This window comes from Crotalus tigris, unplaced genomic scaffold (assembly GCF_016545835.1).
Source record: "Crotalus tigris isolate CLP2741 ecotype Arizona unplaced genomic scaffold, ASM1654583v1 scf7180000017764.6130737, whole genome shotgun sequence".
In the NCBI taxonomy this organism is placed as follows: domain Eukaryota; kingdom Metazoa; phylum Chordata; class Lepidosauria; order Squamata; family Viperidae; genus Crotalus; species Crotalus tigris.
Genome location: NW_024096618.1, coordinates 3,416,019 through 3,440,230, shown reverse-complemented (window position 1 = coordinate 3,440,230; position 24,212 = coordinate 3,416,019). Strand labels below are relative to the sequence as shown.

The 24,212-nt window shown below is 41.4% G+C and overlaps 1 protein-coding gene across 1 annotated transcript in view; it reads right to left on the bottom strand.

Annotated features, from left to right (window-relative positions):
* DTX4 (deltex E3 ubiquitin ligase 4) overlaps positions 1-23,869 on the bottom strand; it is a 36,561-nt gene extending 12,692 nt beyond the window's left edge. Inside the window, exons 1-2 of the mRNA XM_039341264.1 lie at positions 22,776-23,869; positions 3,261-4,005 (exon numbers count right to left, since the gene is read on the bottom strand). Coding sequence (XP_039197198.1) covers positions 3,261-4,005; positions 22,776-22,986 — 956 coding nt within the window. The 5' untranslated portion in view covers positions 22,987-23,869. The remainder of the gene's footprint in view (positions 1-3,260; positions 4,006-22,775) is intronic.
* Between the last annotated feature and the right edge of the window lie 343 nt (positions 23,870-24,212).

The following is a 24,212-nucleotide window of genomic DNA, read 5'->3' as shown; positions in this document are numbered from 1 at the left end:
GATGGTATTATCTTACTAAAACATCCAGGTGCCTACCAGAAATTTATACCAATTTGCCCATGAAGAGGTTTTTCATACATTTCATAGACTCAGTCACCACTCTGATGCAATTCACCAACGCCCAGATTTTGCCCATGTATTGACAATCAGGCTGGCATATGGACTAGAACAGTGGTGGCGAACCTATGGCACGGGTGCCAGAGGCGGCACTCAGAGCCCTCTCTGTGGGCACGTGCGCCGTCACCCCAGTCCTAGGCCTTCAGCTGGCTTTTATAAAACCTTTTCACTTTAGGCCTCTGCCGCCGTGTGCAAAAAAAAAAAAAAAGGTTCAATCAATCAATCAACTTCAATTTCTCTTGGGGCAAAAAAAAAAGATCTTGCAAAGTTGGAATTGATTGATTGAACTTTTTAGTCCCACCCAGTCTGCCGTTACCACCGCAGCCACACCCACCCAATGGGCCACGCCCACCCGGCACCCGACGATGCATAAGTGGGTTTTGGGTTGCAGTTTGGGCACTCGGTCTCTAAAAGGTTCGCCATCACTGGACTAGAATCTGTGCATAGATGAATTGACTATCATCAGGCATGGACCTGGCCACCAAATCTGATGGTTTTAAAGGGGAACTAGAAAAAATGCATGAAAGATTGCTTTCTCAACTGCTATTCACTGTGATGGCTGTCTACTACAATCTGAACCACAGACAACATACTTTAAATCTCAGCTTCCAGGGAGCAATAGTGAAGGAAAGTTGTTGCTCTCCTATTCATTCTTGTGAGTTCACTGAATTGTTGGTCATTGTTGGACCCAAAATGTTTGAGCTGACAGCAATAGCAATAAGCATTTAGACTTATATACCACTTCACAGTGCTTTACAGCCTTCTCTAAGCAGTTTCTAGAGTCAGTATATTGCCCCCAACTATCCGGCCCCTCATTTTACTGACCACGGAAGGCTGAATCAACCTTGAGCCAGTGAGAATCGAACTGCCAAACTGCTGGCAGTCAGCAGTCAGTAGAAGCAGCCTGCAGTACTGCATTCTAACCACTGCACCATCTCAGATCCATTTTTTACCTAATCTTGAATATACTTTGAGAATGCAAGAAGTGGCAGATAACCATGTCAACATGTACAAATGGATACAGAAGGAATATGCATTGAATAGCTGTCAAAAAAATAGTTTGGAGTTTCTTTCGGAGAAAGACATGAACAAGATTCCTTGTCCACTCAAGGTAGGGAAAAAAAACCGTGTAGCATGAAATGGGATCACATTATACAAATTAATATCATAGATCCACAAAACCTTTAGAAAAATTCTCTTCGCCTTTGTGTCATTCAAATAAATTGACTGCAAACTTCTACAATTTGGTCAATCAGCTTGGGAAAAACCATTCTTAGAATGGGTCCACATACCATCTTTGGGGATCCTGTTTGCTCGCCGCACCACATAAACTTTAAGGCTTTAGTCTTATGGGACATCCTCAATTTAACTAGAAGCCATGTGCACCAATGATCTGACTAAGTCTGCCAGCTTTACAAGACCAGCAGAAACCAACCCAACCCATAGAAGCCTGCAGATACTGTGTTGTTCCGAGGCTTCTCTGACATCAGTTTTGGAACACCAGAAAGTATCATATTCCAGGCACAAATTCCTGCTTTCAAAAGTGAACAATCTTCAAATTATTCCTGAGACAGAACTGCAGCAATTATCAAGGCCTCTGGAATAGGCATAGATGGGGGATATATATATGAGACTGAAAGGGCTGAGATATAGACAAAGTGGGCCACCTTTTAAACTGGACAATAGTTGCTGTAGTTACAGATGAAGGAGCTAGCTGGAGAGAGAGAATCCTCTAATCTGAAGAGAGAGGGCATGGCCCGCCCTCCCCATTCGCCTGCCTTCTCCTCATTCAGCTCTTTAGAAATCTTGGTTGTGTCTCCCCGTTATTCACAGAGCCTTTTGTTCTGGGGAAGCATCGCCTTGGCCCCTTCCTCCCTTGCTCTCTTCCATGGGAAAGTCTTTGAGAAAGGTCACGGGCAGAGGGGGGAGCAACCAGCAACAGACGGCCGATGGCAAAATCATACAAAAGAGAAGGAACACGCTAATTAGATGTCCAAGAAAGAGTGTTTTGGTCAAGGGAGGCCTAGCAGGAGGGGGATGCTGAGGATAGGGTACCTTCCAGATTGGGCAACAGCTTGAAAAAAAAAATTGTATGGGCCTTTTGATAGGAACCCACCCACCCCAGAGCTGAAGGGTAAAGAAGAAGAACGGTTCACTTCCTCATTAACATTCAAAAGGGGCTTTAAGGCTTCCCCGTTTTTATGGTTCAAAGGGTCTGTGGGATTTGATGAACAGAGGAAGGGGGACTGATGGGGTAGCGTCAGTCAATGTCAGTCCCAGCTTTTCCTTAGGAATTTTCTATCCTGCTGGTATTTGGGCCAGAGATATACTTACAAACAGCTTACTTCTGTTTAACCATCAAGAGTTTGCCGCTTCTTCAGAGCTTCCCAATATATCCTACTTTTCTGATTAAGTTCTGTCTCACAACATACTTGAGTTTCCTCAGTAAGAAAATATCAAAAGCCACTTTTCTTTCTCTTCCCAGAGCACTTGACATATCATTCTTCAAAATTCTGCAATGTAGTCTTCAAACAAAATATCTCCATGGGCGGCTCCTCGTAAGCCTTGACAAAACTGAACCACACTTTATAATCCATGCAGTAGGTTTCCTATGTTCAGATCTTTAAATTGACTCAGAACCTGCCTGCATTACCTCCCTCAACACTGTCTCCAAATTTATTGTATTACCTATTACCTGCATACTTCCATAGTCACCCTAATCAACTAAATCAAGACAGCATCAAATTGGGAAAGGCCCATCTGCAATATCCCAGGAACAGAGGTGACCTTCCCATGGTCTAAATATGGATAATGGGAAAACAATACTGGGCACATACCTCCATGTGAGGAGGAGGAGGGACACCAAGATGTAGTATTAGGAGTGGTAAACAAATACTTAAAGCCAGTTTGGCGCAGTGGTTAAGACACAGCTAGAAACAGGAGACTGTGGGTTCTAATCCTGCCTTAAGCATGAAGCTAACTCAATGATATTGGGCCAGTCCTTCTCTCTTGGCCCTAAGAAGCAGACAATGGAAAACCACTTGCAAAACTCTTGCCAAGAAAACTGCAGGGACTATTCCAGACAGTTGCCCCGATTCAACACTCACTTGAAGGCACAAGTAACAACAAAAACGATCACTTACCCTGAGGCAATGAGCACACGGGACTGTGCGATGGCCAAGCGCTGCAGATTGGTTCTGTTCAATGTATTAAGGCTGGCGCGTGTCACTTTGCCGTTGGCATTAGGAGGACTGGCAGGGGAATTGCTTGTGGTGAGGGCAGGGGTGCTAACTGCTTGCCTTCGGTTCACTTGAGATGCGAGGGTCTTCAAAGAGCTACGCATGGTGGCTGTTCCATCTTGTGGCCTGTGAACTGATGCTGGCGTGGGGGTTTTGGCACTGCCAGAAAGAGAGACAGCTTTACGTGGTGGTGGAGGTTGAGGCTGCTGGCTAACTGTAGCTCCAGTTCCTCCATGGCTCCCAGCTGCCACTGTTGTCTTTATGCTCATGACAAGAAGGCATTGTGGACAAGTGCAAGCAGGGGCAGGAGGCACATTGGCTGCACCAGGGCTTGCTGGCCACGACTGAGATTTGGGCAAGGTGCCTGTGACCAGTGGGTAGACCATGTCAAGGCGGCGGCGGACATGGCGCTTGCGTTGGGTCTGGCGATTGATCTGCCCCATTGTGCTGAAGTCAATGATGTAGCAGAAGCCAATGGAAGTGAGATCAATCCAGGGGTGCTGCTTCTCATAGGCATGTTGGATGGTAATGCCCACCTCCATGTCGTAGGGGGTCCAGGTGCCATTGTCGTTCTCCCACTCCCACACCACACCCTTGCCTGGGGCTGAGGAGGGGTCATAATAGCTGCGTCGCACTGGGCGAATGGTGCCTGCAAAGGGAGACATAGGAAAGTAATGTCCAAACAAAAAAGACATCAAAGAAGATAACATTAAACCAAGCACACTAAAAAATCACTCATAGGAAAGAAGCATGCCAGAGTTTTAGCCAGCTAAGAGAAAAAAATGTAGCACAGTAACAAACATCATGTGCTTTCGCCGACATTTATCCCCTAAAGAGGCAACTAAACCAGATCCAATGTTTAAGCTCAATCATCTGCTTCTCACATGACAGCCTGAATGCTATTATTTCCAAGTTTACAAGTTCATCATAGATGTGGAGCTATGTCAAAGATCCATGCATAAACAGAGAAGGGAACAACAGAATTTCCTGGCAAACGAGTGTTGAGGACAAATATCAACAAAACTGAACTAGTTTACTGACTCAATTTCCTTTCCATACACCCTTTGGTCTCCCTGAGTGATAATAGCTCCCTCTCCTCTCTGCACCACATTTTTAGGAGGAACCAAACAGATGGTTTTCACCTTCCTGTCACTTATTATTTGCTATTTTGCTGGCCCTTGCCCCTGTGACCCCCTGCCCCTCAATCTTCATGTCCTCTCTATCTGCTCTCAATGATTGTTCATGCTAAAGAGCATTCTGGATCCTTTGAAAGTTAAAAGAGGGTGATCCACTTTCAGTTCTCGGTGGTTCAGTCTCTTCAAATGAATAAACTGACCTCCCCCCCCCTTAGGAACTGTTGAAATAACAACAAAGCACTGGAGGAGAAGGAAAAAATAAACACTGGCAGAAAAATAAGGACATTCATCTCCCGTTCCACCTATGAACCTTTTGCTAAATACAGTGTATTCCTCCTGGATAAAAATCACCTGGAGTGACAAGTAAATAACCATTATTGGATAGAAATCATTATACTATTAATTCTAACTACTCAGAATCCCAGTATCAACTCTGGGCGGTCGTGTTTATATAACCAAAGGCCCCATCAGATGATCAGAGCAGGGATAATATAGAGATCACACCCAGTGGCAAATATTTATACAAGCCACAGGGGATAACCTCTGCGCTGAAGTTTCAGGGCTGGAATTAACCCTTGATCTCCCAAAACTCTTTTGCCAGTAGCAAAGACTGGCAGAAAATTGGTTGCTTGCAGAAAATGTGAGCCCTTGGTGTCTTCCAGACAATTGCAATATTTCTTTTAGCTTTATTTCAAAAATATCTAGCTTGCCATTCCTCTCCCCTGAAAGTTGGTTCAGAAGAGTAGAGAACTGCAATAGATTAATTACCATAAATACTCGCAATGAAATCCCTGGCTATTATAATAACAGATATATCTTAGGAGGTTGCAATTTCATTTTATATTTCAATAATTATACCCTGTAGTCCCCAGATAAGACAGAGGCAGCCTTCAGAAAATACTGACCTATTTCATCCATAAAATTAGCTAATGAGAATTCTAGTATTTTATCCATGGCTAGGCAGGCATTTACAGGAGTGAATTAGAAAGAAGGGGGGGGGAATGCTTAACCCTAAATCTTAATTATTATGATGAAATATGTTACTTGTATACATGAATGTATGTTTTATGTATACACATACACACATACACACTAGAAACAGGTAATCCTCATTTAGCAACTGCCTCACTTAGAAACCATTTGCAGTTACGAAGGAGATGAAAAAGTAATTTTACGATCAATCCTTGCATTTACAACCTATGTAAAGCAAAGAAAAGCTGGCGATCATAAGCATGCCTGAAGTTTCATTTAGCGAATGTTTTGCTTAATAACCGAATTGCCAATCCCAACTGTGGTCACTAAACAAGAATTACTCTCTCTCTCTCTGCTTCAGATCTACCTACCTACCTACCCACCTACCTATCTACCTACCTATCCTCTCTTTCAGATCAATCTATCTTGCACAGCTACATATGCAGGATCTTGTGACATTGAACCACAGATACACAGTAAAAATTTGCCACCCAAAAGGACACAGAGTCACAGCTCTGAAAGTGGTAGATTTTTTTTAATTACAGAGGAACCCAAACAAATTCATCAATGAAACTGGAATTGTACACAAATAAGAGAATGTTACTAAATTAGAATCTTTAAGCATTAGGTGTGCATTAAGGACAATACTGCAGCCAAGTTCAGTGAAGAAAATTAATTATAATGTTGGTATTTATAAGAGTCTGCCTAAAAATGCTGTGGCAGAAAAAAAGACTGGGCATGGTCTAAACACAAAACTGGAAACCACTCTTCACGTAGTATTGAAGAGAACCATAGATGCAAAACTACAGAAGAATTTGCAGATTGGGTTCAGAGTGAAGACTTGAACCATGGACCAATTAATGCACAAATAAATCTGCCATCGTCTACTGACCTGAGTGTGATGGAAGCTGGCAAAGTTTGGGTTGAAGAAAAGAAGGGGAGGAAGAGAAAGCCATGTTGATTAATGTTCCTCCGGCTTGGCAGGAATTGTTACCCCTCTAATCCCAGAATTAGCAAGGATTTTTTAACCCAGTCACTGGGGAATTTAGCAAATCAAAAGAAAGCGAAGTTGTCATTTTGGGGATTATCTAGCTAGCTAGATTTGAGAAATCATCAATGAAGTGTCAGAGACAAAAAAAAAAGAAAACAAGGGGTCTGCTTTTTTCCTTTTCCTTCCTGGGCTGAAAAGAGGAAGAAAAAAATTTCTTAGCATAAAGCTGGTAATCATTTTTTGGGGGGGGGGGAGGAAACTTTAGCTGTACCACTGAGCAAGAGACTATTCAAGCCACATACACCACAACGATTCAGGCTATCTCAGGAGAACTCAACACAATGAGTTTTTAACGCACTACGACTGTTAGAGGATAAGGCGCTTGTAAATCTATCTCATGTGTAATTTGTCCCTGCATAACTGCCCTGTCTCCTCCCCCCCCCCACTTCATCTTATTTAAATTCTAATCGGTTTAGCTATTCTGTGCATCCAGTGAAGTAATCTGCAGCTCCCAAAGCATGTTTTTTTTTTTAAATAAAAATGTGTTAGTTGGAAAAGGTGCTACTAGGTTCCTCCTAATTTGGGGGCATTATGGACTTTCCTCCTATATCCTTTAATGCAGGGCTTTTCAACCTTTTCACCCATTATACAACTTTTAGGATATGCAATATCCGAGTACCACCAGTCGCCTAGCAAGGTGTCAAAAACTTGATGATCAAAAAAAAAAAAAAGGAAAGGAAAAAAGTGATGAAGTACAGGTAGTCCTCAACTTACAACAGTTCACTTAGTGACTGTTCGAAGTTACAATGGCACTGAAAAAAGTGCCCCCCAAGCCACAGCCGAGCAAGACACCTGCCTGCCCGCCCGGCTGCGCTCTTCCTCCTGTCCGAGGTTTCCATTGTTGTGAGCATTTCTGGTGAGGATTGGCAGCGGGGGTGGGGCAGGGGGGTTGTTTGGTTTTTATTCCCCCTGTCTGCTGGGTGGTTGCAGCAGGTTTTGGTCACTTCACATGACCCTGGGACACTGTGACCGTCATAAATATCAATCAGTTGCCAAGCCTCTGAATGTAAATCACAAGACCCTGGAGAGGCTGCAACATTCCAGCTGATCGGCGCTTCTTCAGGGCTCAGCAGAAGTGCCAGGATCAGTGCCGCTTTCCAGTTGATCGGTGCTTCTTCTCGGCTCACTTTTCTAGGATGGTCCAGTACCACCTGCCAGGTGCCAATGTACCACAGGTGGTACCCGTACCACTGGTTGAAAAGCCCTGCTTTAATGGCTATTCTGCACAAATTGACATGATTTTATTTGGCAACATCAATAGAGCATAACAAACTTGAATACTGGGATTACAGACTATTCCGATCAGTCAAGGTTTAGTCTATTTCTTTTAAATTCAACATCAAGAAAATAAGTACAGCATACAAGTTGTGGTTGCTTATAAATACACTATGAAGTACTATATAATTTATCCTTCTCTTAAACAGGATGACTGAAGTCAATATAGAGCTTCCTTGATAATTACTTGGACAATTTTGCATGCAATAATAGTAATAAGATGCATTTAAAGGACAAAGGTAGTTGCAGAGGTTCACTTACACTGTTTGACTTGTGTCTTGCTGAATTTTAACAATGGGGAGGCTTCTCTCCTTTCTTTGCTAAGCTGAAATGGAGCTCCTTTTTTCTACTGCATGCTATGTTTACCCAGTATGTAGAAACTTCCACACACCATTCCCTTCTCTGTCAATTCTCTGCTGCATTTAACCCCCTGGTATTACAATATCTGAAGGCACAAGTTCCTATTGAAATTAAGCATGTCTCCTACTTTGAATTCTAACAGGGAAGAGAGGCAGAATATAAAATAATATATACATATACATTTAAAAAAACCTCCCCAAGCTGAATTCCTCCCAATAGTTCAGCTTGGGGGGTGATTTATGAGGGAGAATCAACAAATGATGAATTGGCTAATCAGTCCTTCATCTCATCCATAAATTCATCTTCCAAATTGTGCTCCTCTATGTAATTTAAACAAACACAGGTTAGGAACACATATTTGCTGGAATAACATGTCATTCTTTCCACATTTACCCTGAGAAGCAAAAGCTGGCTTTCCCCGCTCTCATCATGGGACTGGAAATATTTTGACAGCTCTGTTTGATTGGCAGCTGTTTTGCTGTCTCATCTTCTCAATCCTGATCCAAGAAATAAAAGCTAAGCAAGCAGTGATGTAGCTAACAGCTGCCAAGATACTGCTTATTTTGACAACCATTTAACTGGGATAGTATATTGGGGTAACTCTTTGGAGTATAGTATATTTCTTGCCAAAATAACAAACATGAGACGGTCTTGCTGCTAAGAACAAGAGAAAAAGAAAGGTCAACAAAATTCCTTCTGGAGCTAGTTTTACCTTCATGAGATGCTAAGAAATGCCATAGAAGAGGCATAATCTTCAATAAACCAAGCAAGGCAGGGGAAGATTTAAGATCACCACAAGCCCCCAATTATAGGCAATTATTGCAACTGATCCCTTTGTTGCAACAGTACTTTCTTTGCCCCAGTTCACGGACTTTCAATGTTCTAAGATCTCTGAAGAAAAGCAGAGCAAACAGGCAGAAGGAGAGAATTCTAATGGTCTTGTGTTTATATAATGACTTATTTTATAAAAAGTAGAATCTGCCTTATTCCCAAGAGATCAGGTCTCCGAAGCGGATGGTCTTTAAACCTGTAGTCAAAAGAGGGCTACTTTGTATGACAAAGCAAAGGACTATGGATCTCCATCAATATAAGTTATGCAGTCTGGTGGCAATGTTAAGACATTAATTAAACGACAAGTCTTGCTTCACCAACTGCCTATCATACTAGTTTCTTTCTCACCCAGCTCTTTTTCCAGCACCAAAGTCAAGCTGGAAAGAACTGCCTGGACATGGGAAACTGAAAAGCAGGCGGGGGGGGGGGGTGATGCTCAAATGCAATTACAAAAACTGTTTTGTATATCCAGCCCCCCCCCCCACATTAATTTAATAACCTCCTGCACTTTACTTCTCATCCCAGTGAACACAGACACGGGTACCTCATATTCTCTTTCTGCAAGGTTCAACAGAAGCTAAACCTGGCTATTTGACCATCACCCGCTCAACATCCCAATCTATTCTTCAATATTTTGAAGACTATTTATGTGGAAGTACAATGATGTGTACTCAGAATTTCTCAATAAATAAGGCACTCCCTTATTCAGACAAAAAAATTAAATGTAAAATTTCCAGACAATATGTACTTGCATGGGTAAAGGACAGTAAGAGACAAAACTGAAATGTAATTTCAGTGGTGTGATGAGGTGAAGGCAGTTTAGGAATCCTAACTTTTAATTTCTGGTCTGCATAATTTAAGTGGTAGCTAAAACTGTGGTATTAATCAAGGACACAGGCAATTGTGCAGAAATCTCATTAACTTTGATACAAGACATATGTAACTGACAGCTGTTGATAACCAAGATTATGTGAAGAATGCAAACTATTGGCATCTTTTGGATGTATATTCAATTCAGTTAACTTTGTTTATAACTGCAGTTCCAGAAAAATAAATATTCTGATCAGGGACATTCTCTGCAAAAGAAGTATTCTAAACAGAGAATGACTATTTACTGAAGCACATTTTTACAAGAAAATATGATAGGCGATTCTTGCTTATATAGTTAGAATGAACAGGAAGTTGGCAAATTCCCCAGAAGAGAATTATTCAGAGAAGAGACTAGGAAATAATTGGCTTGTGTACATTATGACCTATATTTACTAATGCCTTAACTAGAACCAAGAAGAGGAGGAAATAAATCAATTAAAAGGTCAACATCTCTGCTGTAAAACATTTAACATTGACTACTTAGCACTGAAAAATGTTGCGCCTAAATTATATTTTCCCCCTTCTTGGTTGTTAAAGTAGTATTGATTTTCACTGCAAAAAAATACCCACACATACCCACAAATATTCGATGAGCAACTGATCCACAGGCTTCATTCTCCAGGCTAGCAACTACTCTGATGAGCTGGGTTAACAAGGACACTATTTGCAACAACACACTCATTTCTTCTTTCTTCCTGCAGAACCTGTTCCTGCAAAACCAACACCTGGTACCCCCTTGTGTAAAACATTCTGTACATCCATAGCTTCAAGCACACACACAATTAAAGATGATGACTGCCTCTGTCCATTCAAGTGAATACAAAGGCCACTTTTAGCTAAAACCAGGTTGAAAGAATTAAAAGGTGTGGAGTAAGACAGTGACAGACTATGCTAACCAGTAGATGTGTCTGCTTTATTAGAAATATAATATAATATATTTGTAATCTTTGCAATGAAGGATGGCATTGATGCCCTAAATATCCCTAGTGGACCAGCAATAGAGAGAAAATGATCCAACCTGTAAAACCAGCATGTACTGAGCAATCTAGAAAACTGGATTTTTTTAAGTTGAAAGAAAGGTGTCTCTTATTTAAGCGATTTTTGCTATAGCTGGGAAATTGTGACAGAGATGTGTCCTAAAGGTACAAGTCCACCTATATTCTATAATATTAGTAAGTACTGTAAGCAGTAGGTGAGTGAGAAACACTGTGCCTAGCAAACTGTATTCTAAATTGGATGCAATTTAACCAGCCACAAAAGCCATCTTAGTTGTCCCTGATTATTTTGCAGCTTTGTACGTTCATGTACATTTTCTCTGAGGTAATATGTGTGCATATCTCAAGGCAGGGTGATTTAGACAGCTGTTCATGACTTCAGCTTATTAAATTACTCAGATCCAAAGCTTTGATCGGGCATGAATGCCTCTTGACTTCTCAAGAAGTGAGTATCTTAGCTGTCTAAAGGTTAGTAAGAAGGGGGACTCACATCCCAGTCTTAAATTACCTGTCTTCTAAGATAATATTAATATGAGAGTAAAAAGGATACAGAAAGAGTTTCATAGCAAAACACATTTAAAACCTATTCTTAAAATGAGAAGAATTTGATTAAAATGTCAAGCAATTTCAACATTTGCCATCCCTGAACTCAGCAGTAAACAACTCAAGTACTGAATGATTTCAGATGTGTAACTCCAAATAAAAGTAGATCTGTCGATCTGTGTTAATTTGAGTCTCATTTTGTTAAAAACAGAAAGATAGGTTTCAGAAATTACATCTGTGCTACAGATTAATGGAACTCCACTAAATAGTACCAGGAACAATTGTCTGTTGCAGATAACTGAAGAGTATGAATTAGCAATGATCAAACAACAATAGGGAAAGGGCAAACCTGGAAAATTAATTTTGTTTATTTAGATCTGAATTACATTACATGCTTTATATTTCATAGCAATGTGCAAAATACAGTTCAAAAGAACAAGGCTCTTGTGATTAGTCCTTTCTTCATGAAAAAAATTGTTGAAAAATATACTGCTAAGAAAGCTGAGGGGAAATATGAAGTAATATATGCATCTATTAGAGTTATATCCCATTTTTTGTACAATTCAACATTTCCTCATAACAACACTTGAGAGGTGAGTTGGGCTGAGGAGAATGACTGGCCCAAAGTCACCCAGCCAGCTTCCATGTCCAAATGATCAACAGACCTCCATGGCTCCCATTTCTGTCTAGCTCAGGGGTTGGCAACCTTGGCTCTTTTATGACTCGTGGACTTCAACTCCCAGAATTCCTGAGCCAGCATAGCTGGCTCAGGAATTCTGGGAGTTGAAGTCCACGAGTCATAAAAGAGCCAAGGTTGCTTATCCCTGGTCTAGCTCCTTAACTATTACTACAAACTGGCTCTCAATGTAGACAATCAGTTTTCGACTAATTAACACTTGAATATTTCTAACTCGACCCCCATTTCTAATCTCTGGGCAGAAAAAAAATCCTCCTTTCATTAGGTTTTAACTAAATAAAATCCCATCAAACATGTTCCTGGGAAATTAGGTAGGAAGGCTGATTTTTAAGAAACAGGCATTAACAAAGGGGAAAACGTACTGCAAGCCAAGCCGCTGCATTACTACACAGACCCTATAATTGATTATAATCCATCACGAGGATGAAACTAGCAGATTTGGGAGTGGAAGAAAGGATCTAGGAATCTCTGCATCTCCCTCCCCTCCCCACACGACCTCTCTTTTATCCATCAGTTGTGGGAAAATCCTCCCTCCCTGCCCAACTCAGACAGGCCATCAGCCATTCAAGAAGGAAAAAGAAAAGGGACAATAGCTATTGAGACCTTGCTAGGGTCATGGCCTCTTTACCATCAGAACTCCTTAATGACCCCAAACAATATTATTCATAGTCACTGGGGGAAAGAGAAGAGGGAAGTTGCCCAGAACAATAGTTCATTCAACAAGGCAACTTGGGTGTATGTAAGGAGTCTTCAGCCCATCTTCCCCAAGGTGGCCTCACAGCATTCTAGCTTTTAAAAGGACCTGGGAGATCCCTTCTGTTAAGGTTTGCTGATATCCTTAGGAACTGAATTTCTGCCTTGATCTGGATTAGGATCTAGCTATCCTATGCTATAGTCACACACATAATTACTCCACTTCCAATGGGTGTTTAATGCAGTTTCATGCCTGCTATCACTGAAAGGGGTTTAAAGAAGGAGGGGAAAACCTTCAATTAAGGTTTCTCACTGAATCTAGTTTAGTCAAAGGTCATCAGACTGCCTTGAGTTTATCAAGGCAAGAAACAATGAATGCTTCATGAAAGGGAGTGGGGTGAAAGAAAAGGGAGAAGATAATCTTTGCATGCTGGCCATGCTGTATTCATATGAGACACTAAGAGGTGGATGGGTTTTTTTCCACTCAGTATCTATCCTGTAAGCACATATTACAGGAAATCATGCATGACTCTGGACCTTGTCAGCATATAAAGTTGATAAGATAGATCTAAGATATAGAATAAAAGCATTGATTTGGGTAGTTGATTAAGAGACCACAACTATTTTGAGCAATACATTAGCTTTGTCTATCTCTAAACAAGGTCATGGTCCTCTTAAACTTGTTTTTGTTCATTTTTTGATTGCTTTCTTCAGTGTTTCTCATTTCTGTATCAGCGTCCTATTTTTTTAAAAAAAATATGTCTACTTTTATGACTTTTTTCTTCATATACATGTTTACAGGGATGTATAAATACACAGTTTAGTGTGCGCTCTTTTCAATTACTGATGTTTTGGATTGATTTCTAAAGCTGCAAGCAACACTGAAAAATTTGGGAAAGCAGAGATAATCAGCATGCAAGGGAGCTTCAGTCTGTGTATCAGACTATACACCTGAAATGGTTAAGTTCTCATTTAACATGAATCAATTTTTCCCTTCTCCTTTGGATATTTCAACATTTCCTCAAAAGAGCAAAAAATGGAGGCATAAGACTGGGCCTATAAAGCTAAGTTACAGTTCTGAACAGAATTAGATCTAATAGGATTGGTTACAGCTTCTGTGTGAGAACTAATTCTTTTATAAGAAGCTACTATTGAGAAGAAGGGGACAACAAGAGAATGAGGTGGCTGGGTAGAGTCACTGAAGCAGTAGGTGTGAGCTTAAATGGACTCCAGAAGATGGTAGAGGACAGGAAGGCCTGGAGGAATGTTGTCCATGGGATCGCGATGGGTTGGGCACGACTTGGCAACTAACAACAACAACTATTACTACTGATACAGAGAAGAAGAATAGTATTATATCACAGCTGACTTGGAAAGTATGCACAGAAGATTGTTTCTAGTAGTCTCCACTTGATATCTATGTAAAAGCCAATTCTTACTAAAAAAAAATAAACAAGAAACAATTGGAAGGCCTTTATGGAATGTATACGCACTACCAAACCCACATATGCAAATGCATTTTTAATGGTTTTGTCCAAAGTCTCTTATTGCCTCCTTTACCATAGCCAACTATTATTCAATGATCACTTTTTTGTATCTGAGGGTGGAATTCAGTTTTTTGTTTTTAATTCCAGATCTGGAGAGCAAGCAAGGATGTTACAGGGAACTAGATATATTCTTTACTGCAGGGTATAAACATTAATCAAATCATCTTGCTTGAAATTTTAAATAAACCAGCTTTAAGTTCTATATCAACCCCCCCCCAAAAAAAATCAAACAAAAAATCCATCATGATTTTATCTGACAGTCAAGAAGCACTGGACTATAATGCATTCACGAATATTATTTTGAAGCACATAAATTTTAATTCAAAGTCCAACTCAGTCTTGAAACAGATGAGACGTCTTAGACTGATCAATCTCAGACTAAATACATAAGCTTAATATGAGAACAAAACAGATGAACTTGTTTAGTGCTGACTTAAATTCTGAGAGGAAGGGTGGGGAAATATACTTGTCATGTACAGTAAGAGAGAAACTGTTTGGATTCAGTATGCATGTCTGACCCATCCAGTCTATCCAGTATGGTTGGAGCCATTAAAATGCATGCATCCGTAGAGAATGCATGGGTTAATTGTGCATCCATCAACATGGCTTACAAGGACTCAGAAAGTTGCACAATCAAGTGGGTCTGTCCAGGAATGTTCACAAGAAACATAACATGCAATATAATAGTCCACTAGCCTTTTAGATCTGTCTTTGCAAAAAAAAAAAAAAAAATGAATGACAATAATTTCACCACTGTTGTGAGCATAAACTGTAGAGCACTTTGAGAAAGCTTTGGGACAGTAGGTAAAACTCTATACACAATAGATGGAAATTCTTTCCTCTTTCATTTCTCCAAGCAAATCAATGGCCCTCCTAACTCTGGGGACCCCTAAGCTTGACAGCAACATGTTGGTGTTGGTATTCTTTTCAGGACTTTCATTTTGCAAGAGCAAAGCAAACATTAATCTCTGCCTGTCTCAGAGCTGACAAAGGGTTTATAGACAGAGCTGCAGCCAGTCCCACTTTCTTTCTTGACCCAGTGGCTCTATTGCCAAGATGGGACAACATCAGAGTTCAAAATCAGTTTGATTTGGTCTCAGCAAATTCAGCCGAGAAGATAGAAGGACAGGCCGACACATTGCTGATCACTGTGGCAACCACTGGATAAGAACAGAATATATGGACAAAGCTTTTATTTGGGGAATGAGTTTAAGAAAGAGGTTGGCAGCCGTGTAGACCTACAATACCTCCACACAGACAAGGATTCGGTGTGCATGCTAATTATTCTTTCAGGGGAAGAAAAGTCCCTCTGCTCAGTTGCAATCTTTAGAGTTTTTTCCTAAGGGAGGAATCCTAAAACAGCCACGCTATCATGAAGTGAGCCCAATTATGCAATGGAATATTTGGAATGCTAGATGATGTGTGCAGATGTACAACACACATCTATTAAAAAATGCAGCTATCTACAACCAAAGTCTGGACAAAGGATGTACCATTTATGTTAGTAATTGCTGTCCATCAAATTCTCTCTTCAAGAGAGGAGCAAAAGAAGAACAGGGTAGTGTTTTACAAAAGTATTTCTTCTAAGAAAATGTGCCTTTTTTTTTACCCAATCCCTCCTCCCCAAACCATTCCCCTGAAACTTACCTAATACGATCCAAGGAAACTGATCAACAATAGCAGTACCCTAACCCCCAAAATATTTGAAATACACAGAATTAATTATTACAAGACTTGGATGGCCTCAAGCATCAATAGTTTTTTTAAAGCCTTTTTAAAAAAAAGACTTACCTATCTTCATATTAAGGTCACCACATATCAGAAAAAAGTAACAGGGGACACCTACCTCAATCACACAGATTATATGTGTTGGTAGTCAGAACAAAATAATATGTACCAGGAAAAAGAAATGGCTACATGTAAATATCTTACTCTATAGGTAATACAGTAATACTAATGAAGCTCTTGTACAATGCCTTCAGAATTTTTCATACGAATTTTCTTATTGATCTTTCTAACTTTAAAAAAAAATTGACCAGTGTTGTACCCCAGCAGACTGTTGTACAATGTACTTAAATTTATATTACAGGTAATCCTTCAACTTAAAATGGTTCGTTTAGTGACTATTCGAAGTTACAAACAGCACTGAAAAGTGACTTATGATAGTTTTTCACACTTATGACCGTTGCAGCATCCTCATAGTCACACGATCAAAATTCAGACATTTGGCAATTGAGTCATACTTATGACATCTGCAGTGTCCTGGGATCATGCGATCACTTTTTGTGACCTTCTGACAAGCAAAGATAATGAGAAAGCCAAATTCACTTAAAACCTTGTTACTAACTTAGCAAATGCAGTGATTCACTCAACAACTGTTGCAAGGAAGGTTGTAAAGTGGGGCAAAACTCACTTAACAAATGTCCCACTTAGCAACGGCAACTTTGGGTTCAATTATGGTCATAAGTTGAGAACTACCTATATAAGGACTTCAAAATTAATTTACATTAACATTTCCACAATTAATACCATTAAGGAGCATTAAAGACACTAAAGCAAATTAAGAAAGAAAACCTATCTAATATTATAAAAGATATAAATGGCTTGGTAGAAAAAAAATGGGCTAAATGTTTCCCTTAAAAAAGGGGCACACAAGACAGCAATCTTCTTCTCTTTGGGAGGAATTTTGTCTGAATGCTCCAGATGGCCTTTGGTAGGCCGAAATGGAAATGTCTAAAACTATTCCATTTCTGCTGATGCTACGTTCTGAATCAGTAATAGCCACACAATTTCTTAATCAACCAGAGGAAAAAACCCTTTGTCAACCATATTATACCACTGCAATACCAGACTCAGAATGTCAGTTGAGGATGTGTAGCATTTATATTCCAGACAGCAATGGCGCCACAAAACTTTCCAAACATTCCAACAGCTGCTAAGTCTGCTAGGTATGTATAATGCTTTATCTCAAGGGTGGCAACCAAAATCTATGGCATGTTCATGAACATGTCCCCATGTTCATTTCTACAGCCTCTCGAACCCCCCCCCCCCGCCAGGGTGGAACTACTGAAATTCAACGGTAAAGTTATTTGCAGTAGCTTGATTTTTTCGCTTTTTTTCAAAACATAGTCAAGGACTGACACTGGTGTGCAAAATTCCACCCCCAAATTCACCCTTGTCCACTCAAGTGACCTCACTGTCAAACTGCCTATGACTCAGAAGCTGAACAATTACTTTCTAAAGTTCAGCTCCTGACTGCCCCGAAGATCACATGTCTATGCTTTAACTGCATACCAAACATGACTTTTGAGTGAAAAAACTAACATGTGTCATCACACGGTTGGTTGTGCAAGTTGCTTCCAAAATATGGAGTAACAAGAGAATCATGAAAAACAAAAGCCTTCTGGACAGTAGAAGGGGTGGAACTAAGGGAACAAAGGCCCAGTGCATGGGAATGCACTTCCTGAAGTCAATGTTCAGGTAGAGAGACCTGTCCCTGAGTGGCAAAAGGATTTTGGCACATAAATGGAGACTAAAGCCTTCTGGACCATGGCATGCCTTGTTTCAATAGATGGGTTCTGCAAGATCAGAGCCTTAGTTGGGTTCAGAAAGACTGTGAAAAGTGTTCCTTTTAGAGTATGTTTTCTCCTCAAGACTGACATCTGTTGCTTAAACCAACTAATCAATACTGGGTGGAGTCATATTGCCCTTTGCGTTGGTTTTATTGAAGCTTAGAGAATTATAAGAAATTAAAAATATAGCTGTGGTTAAGGCCATCTGCTTAAAATATCCAAATATTATACTATGATTTTTTTTGAGCAAAGCCACTAATAAATAATTAATCTGGCTTTTCTATAATCTCCTTCTTTAACCTCAATATTGATCAACCATATAGTGTGTATTTAGATATTTTTCAATTGTACTAATTGTATAATAAAGTTGTTTTATTGCATTAAATTTACAATAAAATATTGTTTTATTAATATTTTCCATGTTCTTTTTGCCAGTCTCTTTTGTTCTATTTTTGTGCTAACCTTTTTACTCGGTTAACATCCTAGCTTTTAAATTATTATTCAATTATCTTTTTTGACCCTTACAAAAATCCTGAAAGATCAGTGAGTGTTTTTTTTTCCTCAAGTCAAGAAGACTATCTCTTTATAAGTCAATCCATAATGGTGCTCACACCCAATTCCATGAATCAACTCTAAACTCTTTCTACATCCTTTGTACCAAATCATGATATTGCGGTAGAGAATTATTAGTTAGAAATAAACAGCTTATCTTTGGCTCCAATGGACCAGGACTTAATTTTCCAAGGTATTAGCCCCTGTGCCCAAAATGCAACAACACTCAAAGGTAAAAAGTCTCCAACAATATTTTGCATTTGGATGCAAACTGAACAGGAAAGCAGGATATTTAGTGCTCCTGCTTCATGATTGCAGATGGCTGGCCTAGAGCAGTTTTGACTGGCCAGAATGGATGCTATCTGCAGATTGCTTTTAGTGCTTTGATTTCATCCTTTGGTAATATTCTATAGTCTTCCATAATGGCCATGGTCCTACCCCTTCTGCACTATAAATGAATGCAAGGAATTTATTCAAGGCTGTGCAATTTTACTGTCTTTCTTTAATGCACCATTAACTTTAACTCATCTAGAGATCCATTTGTCTCATTAGTTGCTTAAAAGACTTCTGTGGCTCACCCTAATTGTTCCTTGGTCCTTGGTCCTATTTAGTTTTGCATTCCCCACTTCACCGCCTCCAACTGAATTTGCCAAGACATGAGTTAAACAAAATGAACTTTTGAAAGGCAGTAAGAAGGCTGTTAGTCTCTCACAATGTGGCTGAGCACAAGGGTTGCACTTGTAGAGTTGATAATGAATCACACTGAGAATTTATATTAATTCACCTTTGTTACAACATTCCAACCATGGAATGTATTAGATAGGGAGGTATATGATTAACAGGAATATAAGCACCAATTTTGGGATAAGCTATCAAGCTACCATTAACTATAAGAGGGATGTATGGTGGAAAAACCTCACACCCTACTTTGGGTTTGTGAAGCTGTCACATTCATCTGTAACTGAACTGGAATTGGTCTGCAGAGGAAAGGCCTCCCAACGTATCTTTACAGCAGTTGAAGATTCAATGTGTAGCCTGGTTCTTACATCCAAGTACAAAAAGGCTCAGTCAGCAGACCTGGACAACTGCTAAAGATTGTTCCTACTCACAGTCTAATCATATGAGGTAGAGAAGAAATATATGGAGAACTATATCATCTTCAGAGAAAGAAATCTGGCTTTCTTGGCGAAGGGCCTGCACACTAGGCAGAATACATCTCACAACAGTCAATTTACAGTATTGTGTATGAATGGAATTGAGGAGATCTAACTCCCTCCCATGGCAGTGAAACAAGAGAGAAAAGAAAGAATCCTGTCCTAATGATCAAAGGATAGGAAAGACTATCATGCAACCAATCAGTTTTCTGTATTCAACTGATCAGTGATATGAGGCCCAGGACTGACCACAAATATTCAGAGCAGTTGGAAAAAGTTATCTGATCAGAATAACTTCATAGCATAAGTGAGGCTCACTGTGGACAAACTCAAGACTTAGCACAAATCTTGCTCATCCTACAAGTACAGACAAAATGCCTCTCCCACGTATTTTTCCACCAGCTGTAGTTAATAGTCACACTGCTGTGTTTCATAAAGATTATGATTGTGCTAGGGTTTCATCTACACACACCTCTTTGACTCCCATTATATGGAAACAAAATCTGCTCTGGTGACATTTAAAAGAATCATTTACTGTAAACAAAGACACAACAAAACACACTTATACTTCTCAGGGACTGGTCAAATAGTGCACTTCAGCTTTACAGGCCAGACTCAGGGGTGTTGTGAGGATGAAGTTTTAGGGGATGTCTCTGTCAGTGCTCTTCTGTTTACAAGGGCTTCAGGTGTGGGTGTGTCAAATGAAGGTCTTGTGATGGGTCAGGTGTGAGTCATCAGAGAGAATCTTGTAATGGGTCTTGTGATGGGGAGGTTACATCAGGCCAGGGTCATTGGGAGGTGAACTGCTGGTGGGAGAAGAGGGGGGCTGGCGTGGGTTGATTGAGGATCGATGCTGTCTCTGGTTGGCTGTGTGGTTGATTTGGATTCTGAGGGGTTTGTAGGCTGGTTGTAGGTCGATGTGTCTGTTGATGGAGCTGCTTGTGGAGTGCCAGGCTTCGATGAACTCACAAGAGTGATGAGTGGTAGTGTGGCCGATGATTTTCGTGTTAGTCCAATCGAACTGGTATTGTTTGTTGTCAGTGTGTGTAGAGATCAGGGGCGTTGTGTTCAGACCAAACATCTGAGAAACTATTATTTACATCTTGTTTATTCTTTTTAATACTATCTCAGAAAGCACTAATTAATATTTCCAGCCTTTCCACTGAAATGGGCATCAAAAAGTAGCTCTGGTGCACCTTTCATCTGCTTTGTCTACCTCTGTCAGGTTTCTGACTCCTCCCTTGAAGTCATCCTGTTTGCACGCCAAGCTTTCATGCAGCTCTTCTCTTTCATCTCCTCTCACCCAGGACCAGCCTATTCCACAAGCAGCCAGCTGCACCATATACTGTAGCGGGAGGCTTCTTCTAGTGCACGGGATGGTCTGATTCACCTGCTATCTCCTCCCATCTCCTCTCCTGAACCAATAGCTACTTCCCTTCTTCACATGAGCTCACTTGCAGGAGCAAACGGGATTCCCAGCTAAGGAGGCTGATGGTTTTCCCAGGGTGTTTCCTCATTGTCAGCAAAGACAGCTGCACACCTACGCCCGGTTCTCAATCTAGCCGTGAGACTGCAACTGCTTCACTGACGGGATCGTTGCCAAGAGCCATTCAGCTCTTGGCAAACTGCTTAGTCCAGATACTAACTAAAAGGCAGGGAAAGAAAGGGCAGGTGGGGGATGGGGGGGAGGAGGCAGCAATGAAGCACCACCCACCTCCATCAGTCGCCAGACCTTCAGCTACAGCTCCTGGCATGATTTTTACAATATCATACAAATAGTTCTTACTGGTTTTTTTAGCCTAATGTTTTGTTTTGGTTTTCTCGGCTGGCAGACCATTTTTCTTCTACATGATGGTTTCCATGAGTCCTTGACATCAGTATATAGGTCTAGTTATGAATCAACAATGCTGCTAGAAAAAAAACCTACCTGTAACTCACACCAACCACAAAAATAAGTCCCCTCCCCTCCCTCAGTTTCTACAAAGTTTCAGGGAGAAGAAAGATTAGGACCTTTAATGATAGGCATTCAGAATAGTATCATCTTGATCTGTTGCTCTTCCATAACAACCTTTTAACCGTCTTTATTCTTAACCTTTCTAGGTAAGCTACTTGTTGGTCCTGCCTTTGAGCCAAATGGTTACAGTTTCAACAGTATGTTAATGTTACTCCAGATCAGCTAATAAATTAAAAATCAAATCATAAAAGCTTTTCATTCATATTTATGCAATATTCCCCAAAATGTGATCAGGAGTCATTATTTAAACTGCAAGTTTGACTGGCTGCTTGATTTTTTTTTACAAAATCACACTGCATTACATAATGCTTCATGTTATTTATCAAGTTTTTTGCATGCTCCCCTCCTGGCATATGTAGTATACACACAGCTGTATTTTTGTCTTAAGGCATGAGACACACACACAGCCCAATTCTATCCAGATTTATTCCGTAGTACAAGTTCCAAAAAAGCATTGGTTCCAGCTACTTTTTTCCTCACTAGCCTTTGAGGTTTCATATTTGTGTATTTGGCTCTTTGTAAGCGAAGTACACGGTTGCTCACACACCTTTACAAGGCACACCGGTAGGCATCTTCACTGCAGAACAGGGTTTTCTGAACTTATACGGGCTACAACAGGCACCACTATTAAGCAGAGACAGGGTTTGCCCAGCATAAAGAATCGGAAAGGCAAATTCTCAGAAAACTATTTGTTTTTTCCTCCCAACGAAGCTCATCTTGTGAAGCCCTCTCTTTTTTTTGACAATGGCAGTAGGATTTGGAAGCTTGTAGCACAGTATGACAGCTGCGCCCTATTCCACCTCCAAGTCCTTTTCTAGAATTGGCAAATTTCAAATATTCGCATAAATCTCCCTCTGCCCTGTCTCCATCTCATTACCCCCGCTGCCTAACAGAGCTGTCCCAAATACCAACCTTTAATATAATGGGCTGTGTGCAATCGCAATGAAACTTAATCCCAGCGCACTTTTGATATGTCTCGTTAAAAAAAAAAACACAAAAAACCGCACCAAGCCTCCACATGAAAATACGCCCCTCTTTTAAAATACGCCGATCAGAAGGGACATGGAGAAGGGAGATGGCTCCGGCCAGGAAAAGGACAAAATCTCAGCAAGGGGGTCGAGGTGGCGCTGGCTGGGAAGATGCGGGGTCAAACTCACCCGTGTCTTGGCGGAACTGGTGCATGGACTGGAGATCGATGATATACGGCGAGAGCCTATTGTCCACCTGGCCCAGAACGACGCTGCCCCCAACTCTCGGCCCGGCTCTGATCACCGCCTCGATGTGGTGGCTCACGGCCGGACTGTAGGGTCTCCAGCGACCGTGCTCGTTCAGCCATTCCCAAACCACCACAGCCGAAGCCAGCAGCATTATTTCTTTGCCTTTGCTCTTTAGCAGTCTCTTCCCGGAGAGGCTCCGAATCCCAGGCACCTCCGGCAGCCTCTCCGTCGGATCAACCTCCGATAGATCTCATCTGCCCCCTTTAAACTCTGCAACGTCACGCCTACGGGCTGGCTGGCTGGCTGCTCGCTCGCTCCCTCCTTGGACCGGTTCCAAATGTTCTTCTTTTGAATTCTTTCTTTCTCCCACCCGCTTTTGTGCGGCTAGTATTTTGGAGCTTGTCGGGTTAAAAACAAAAACAAAAAAAGGCTCAAGTCTTTTGGGTACTGTTTCATGGAAAGAGACTTAAAACGCCTTCCGAAGCTTTCATATTTCCCAAGCAAATTCGGTAGTCTTGCCTCATCGCCTGGGAAATGCGTGCGTTTAAAAACTAACAAGAAAAGCCTTCCAGTCAACAAGCTGGAAAAGCAGGTTCCGTCATCTGCTCCGTAAAGTGTCTCGGAAGGGAAATGTGGCTCTTGCTACGGCAGAAGATGACTCAGTTACACCAGTTGCATCTTCTCCTACTCTGCTTTCCCTTCCCTTCTCTGCATTTGCACGAGGGGATCTTTTGGACAAGCCCTCCTAGGAATTTCATGCTCTAATTTCTGGGTCCCCCCCTCCCCTTTCTCCGGGTAGCAGATGCAGCACTCGCTCCAGCTCCACCTCCCTGTTGCTTTTATGCCGTCTTCTTTCTATAAGGACCCTGGGCCAGTGGGGCTTTCTCGACACAGCGGGAGAAATGCAAATCTCCACCCTGCGCATTGCCCCTTGCCCTCAGCTGAGAAACAATAAGCCATTGCACGCAGCCCGAGCGCCAGATTCCTGCCTCTTGTAACCTCGCCCGCCGTTACAACAACTTCCCTGCCTTTTGCAAGGATTGTGGGAAGAGGAGCCGCAGCACGAGCAGCAACCCCAAGACCGCGGCGTCTTGCGCTCCTTCCTTTCGCTCCTCCCACCATTACCTCATACACGGCCCTCCGCCCCTAAACCCACCCCTCTGCTCGGCATACAGCGCCCTCTGCTGCCTCAGATAAAGCCAACAGCAACTGCGGGCGGGACTAGACCACCGCATCCCGAGCAGGGGTGCCCGATCGATCGCCTCCCTCCGGGGTGAGATGAGGAGAAGGCGAGACGACACAGGACACGATCGCTGGCCAAAAGCCCGCTGCTGTGTGGGATCAGCCCGGCCACTGCTTTTCACGCCTGCTGCTTGA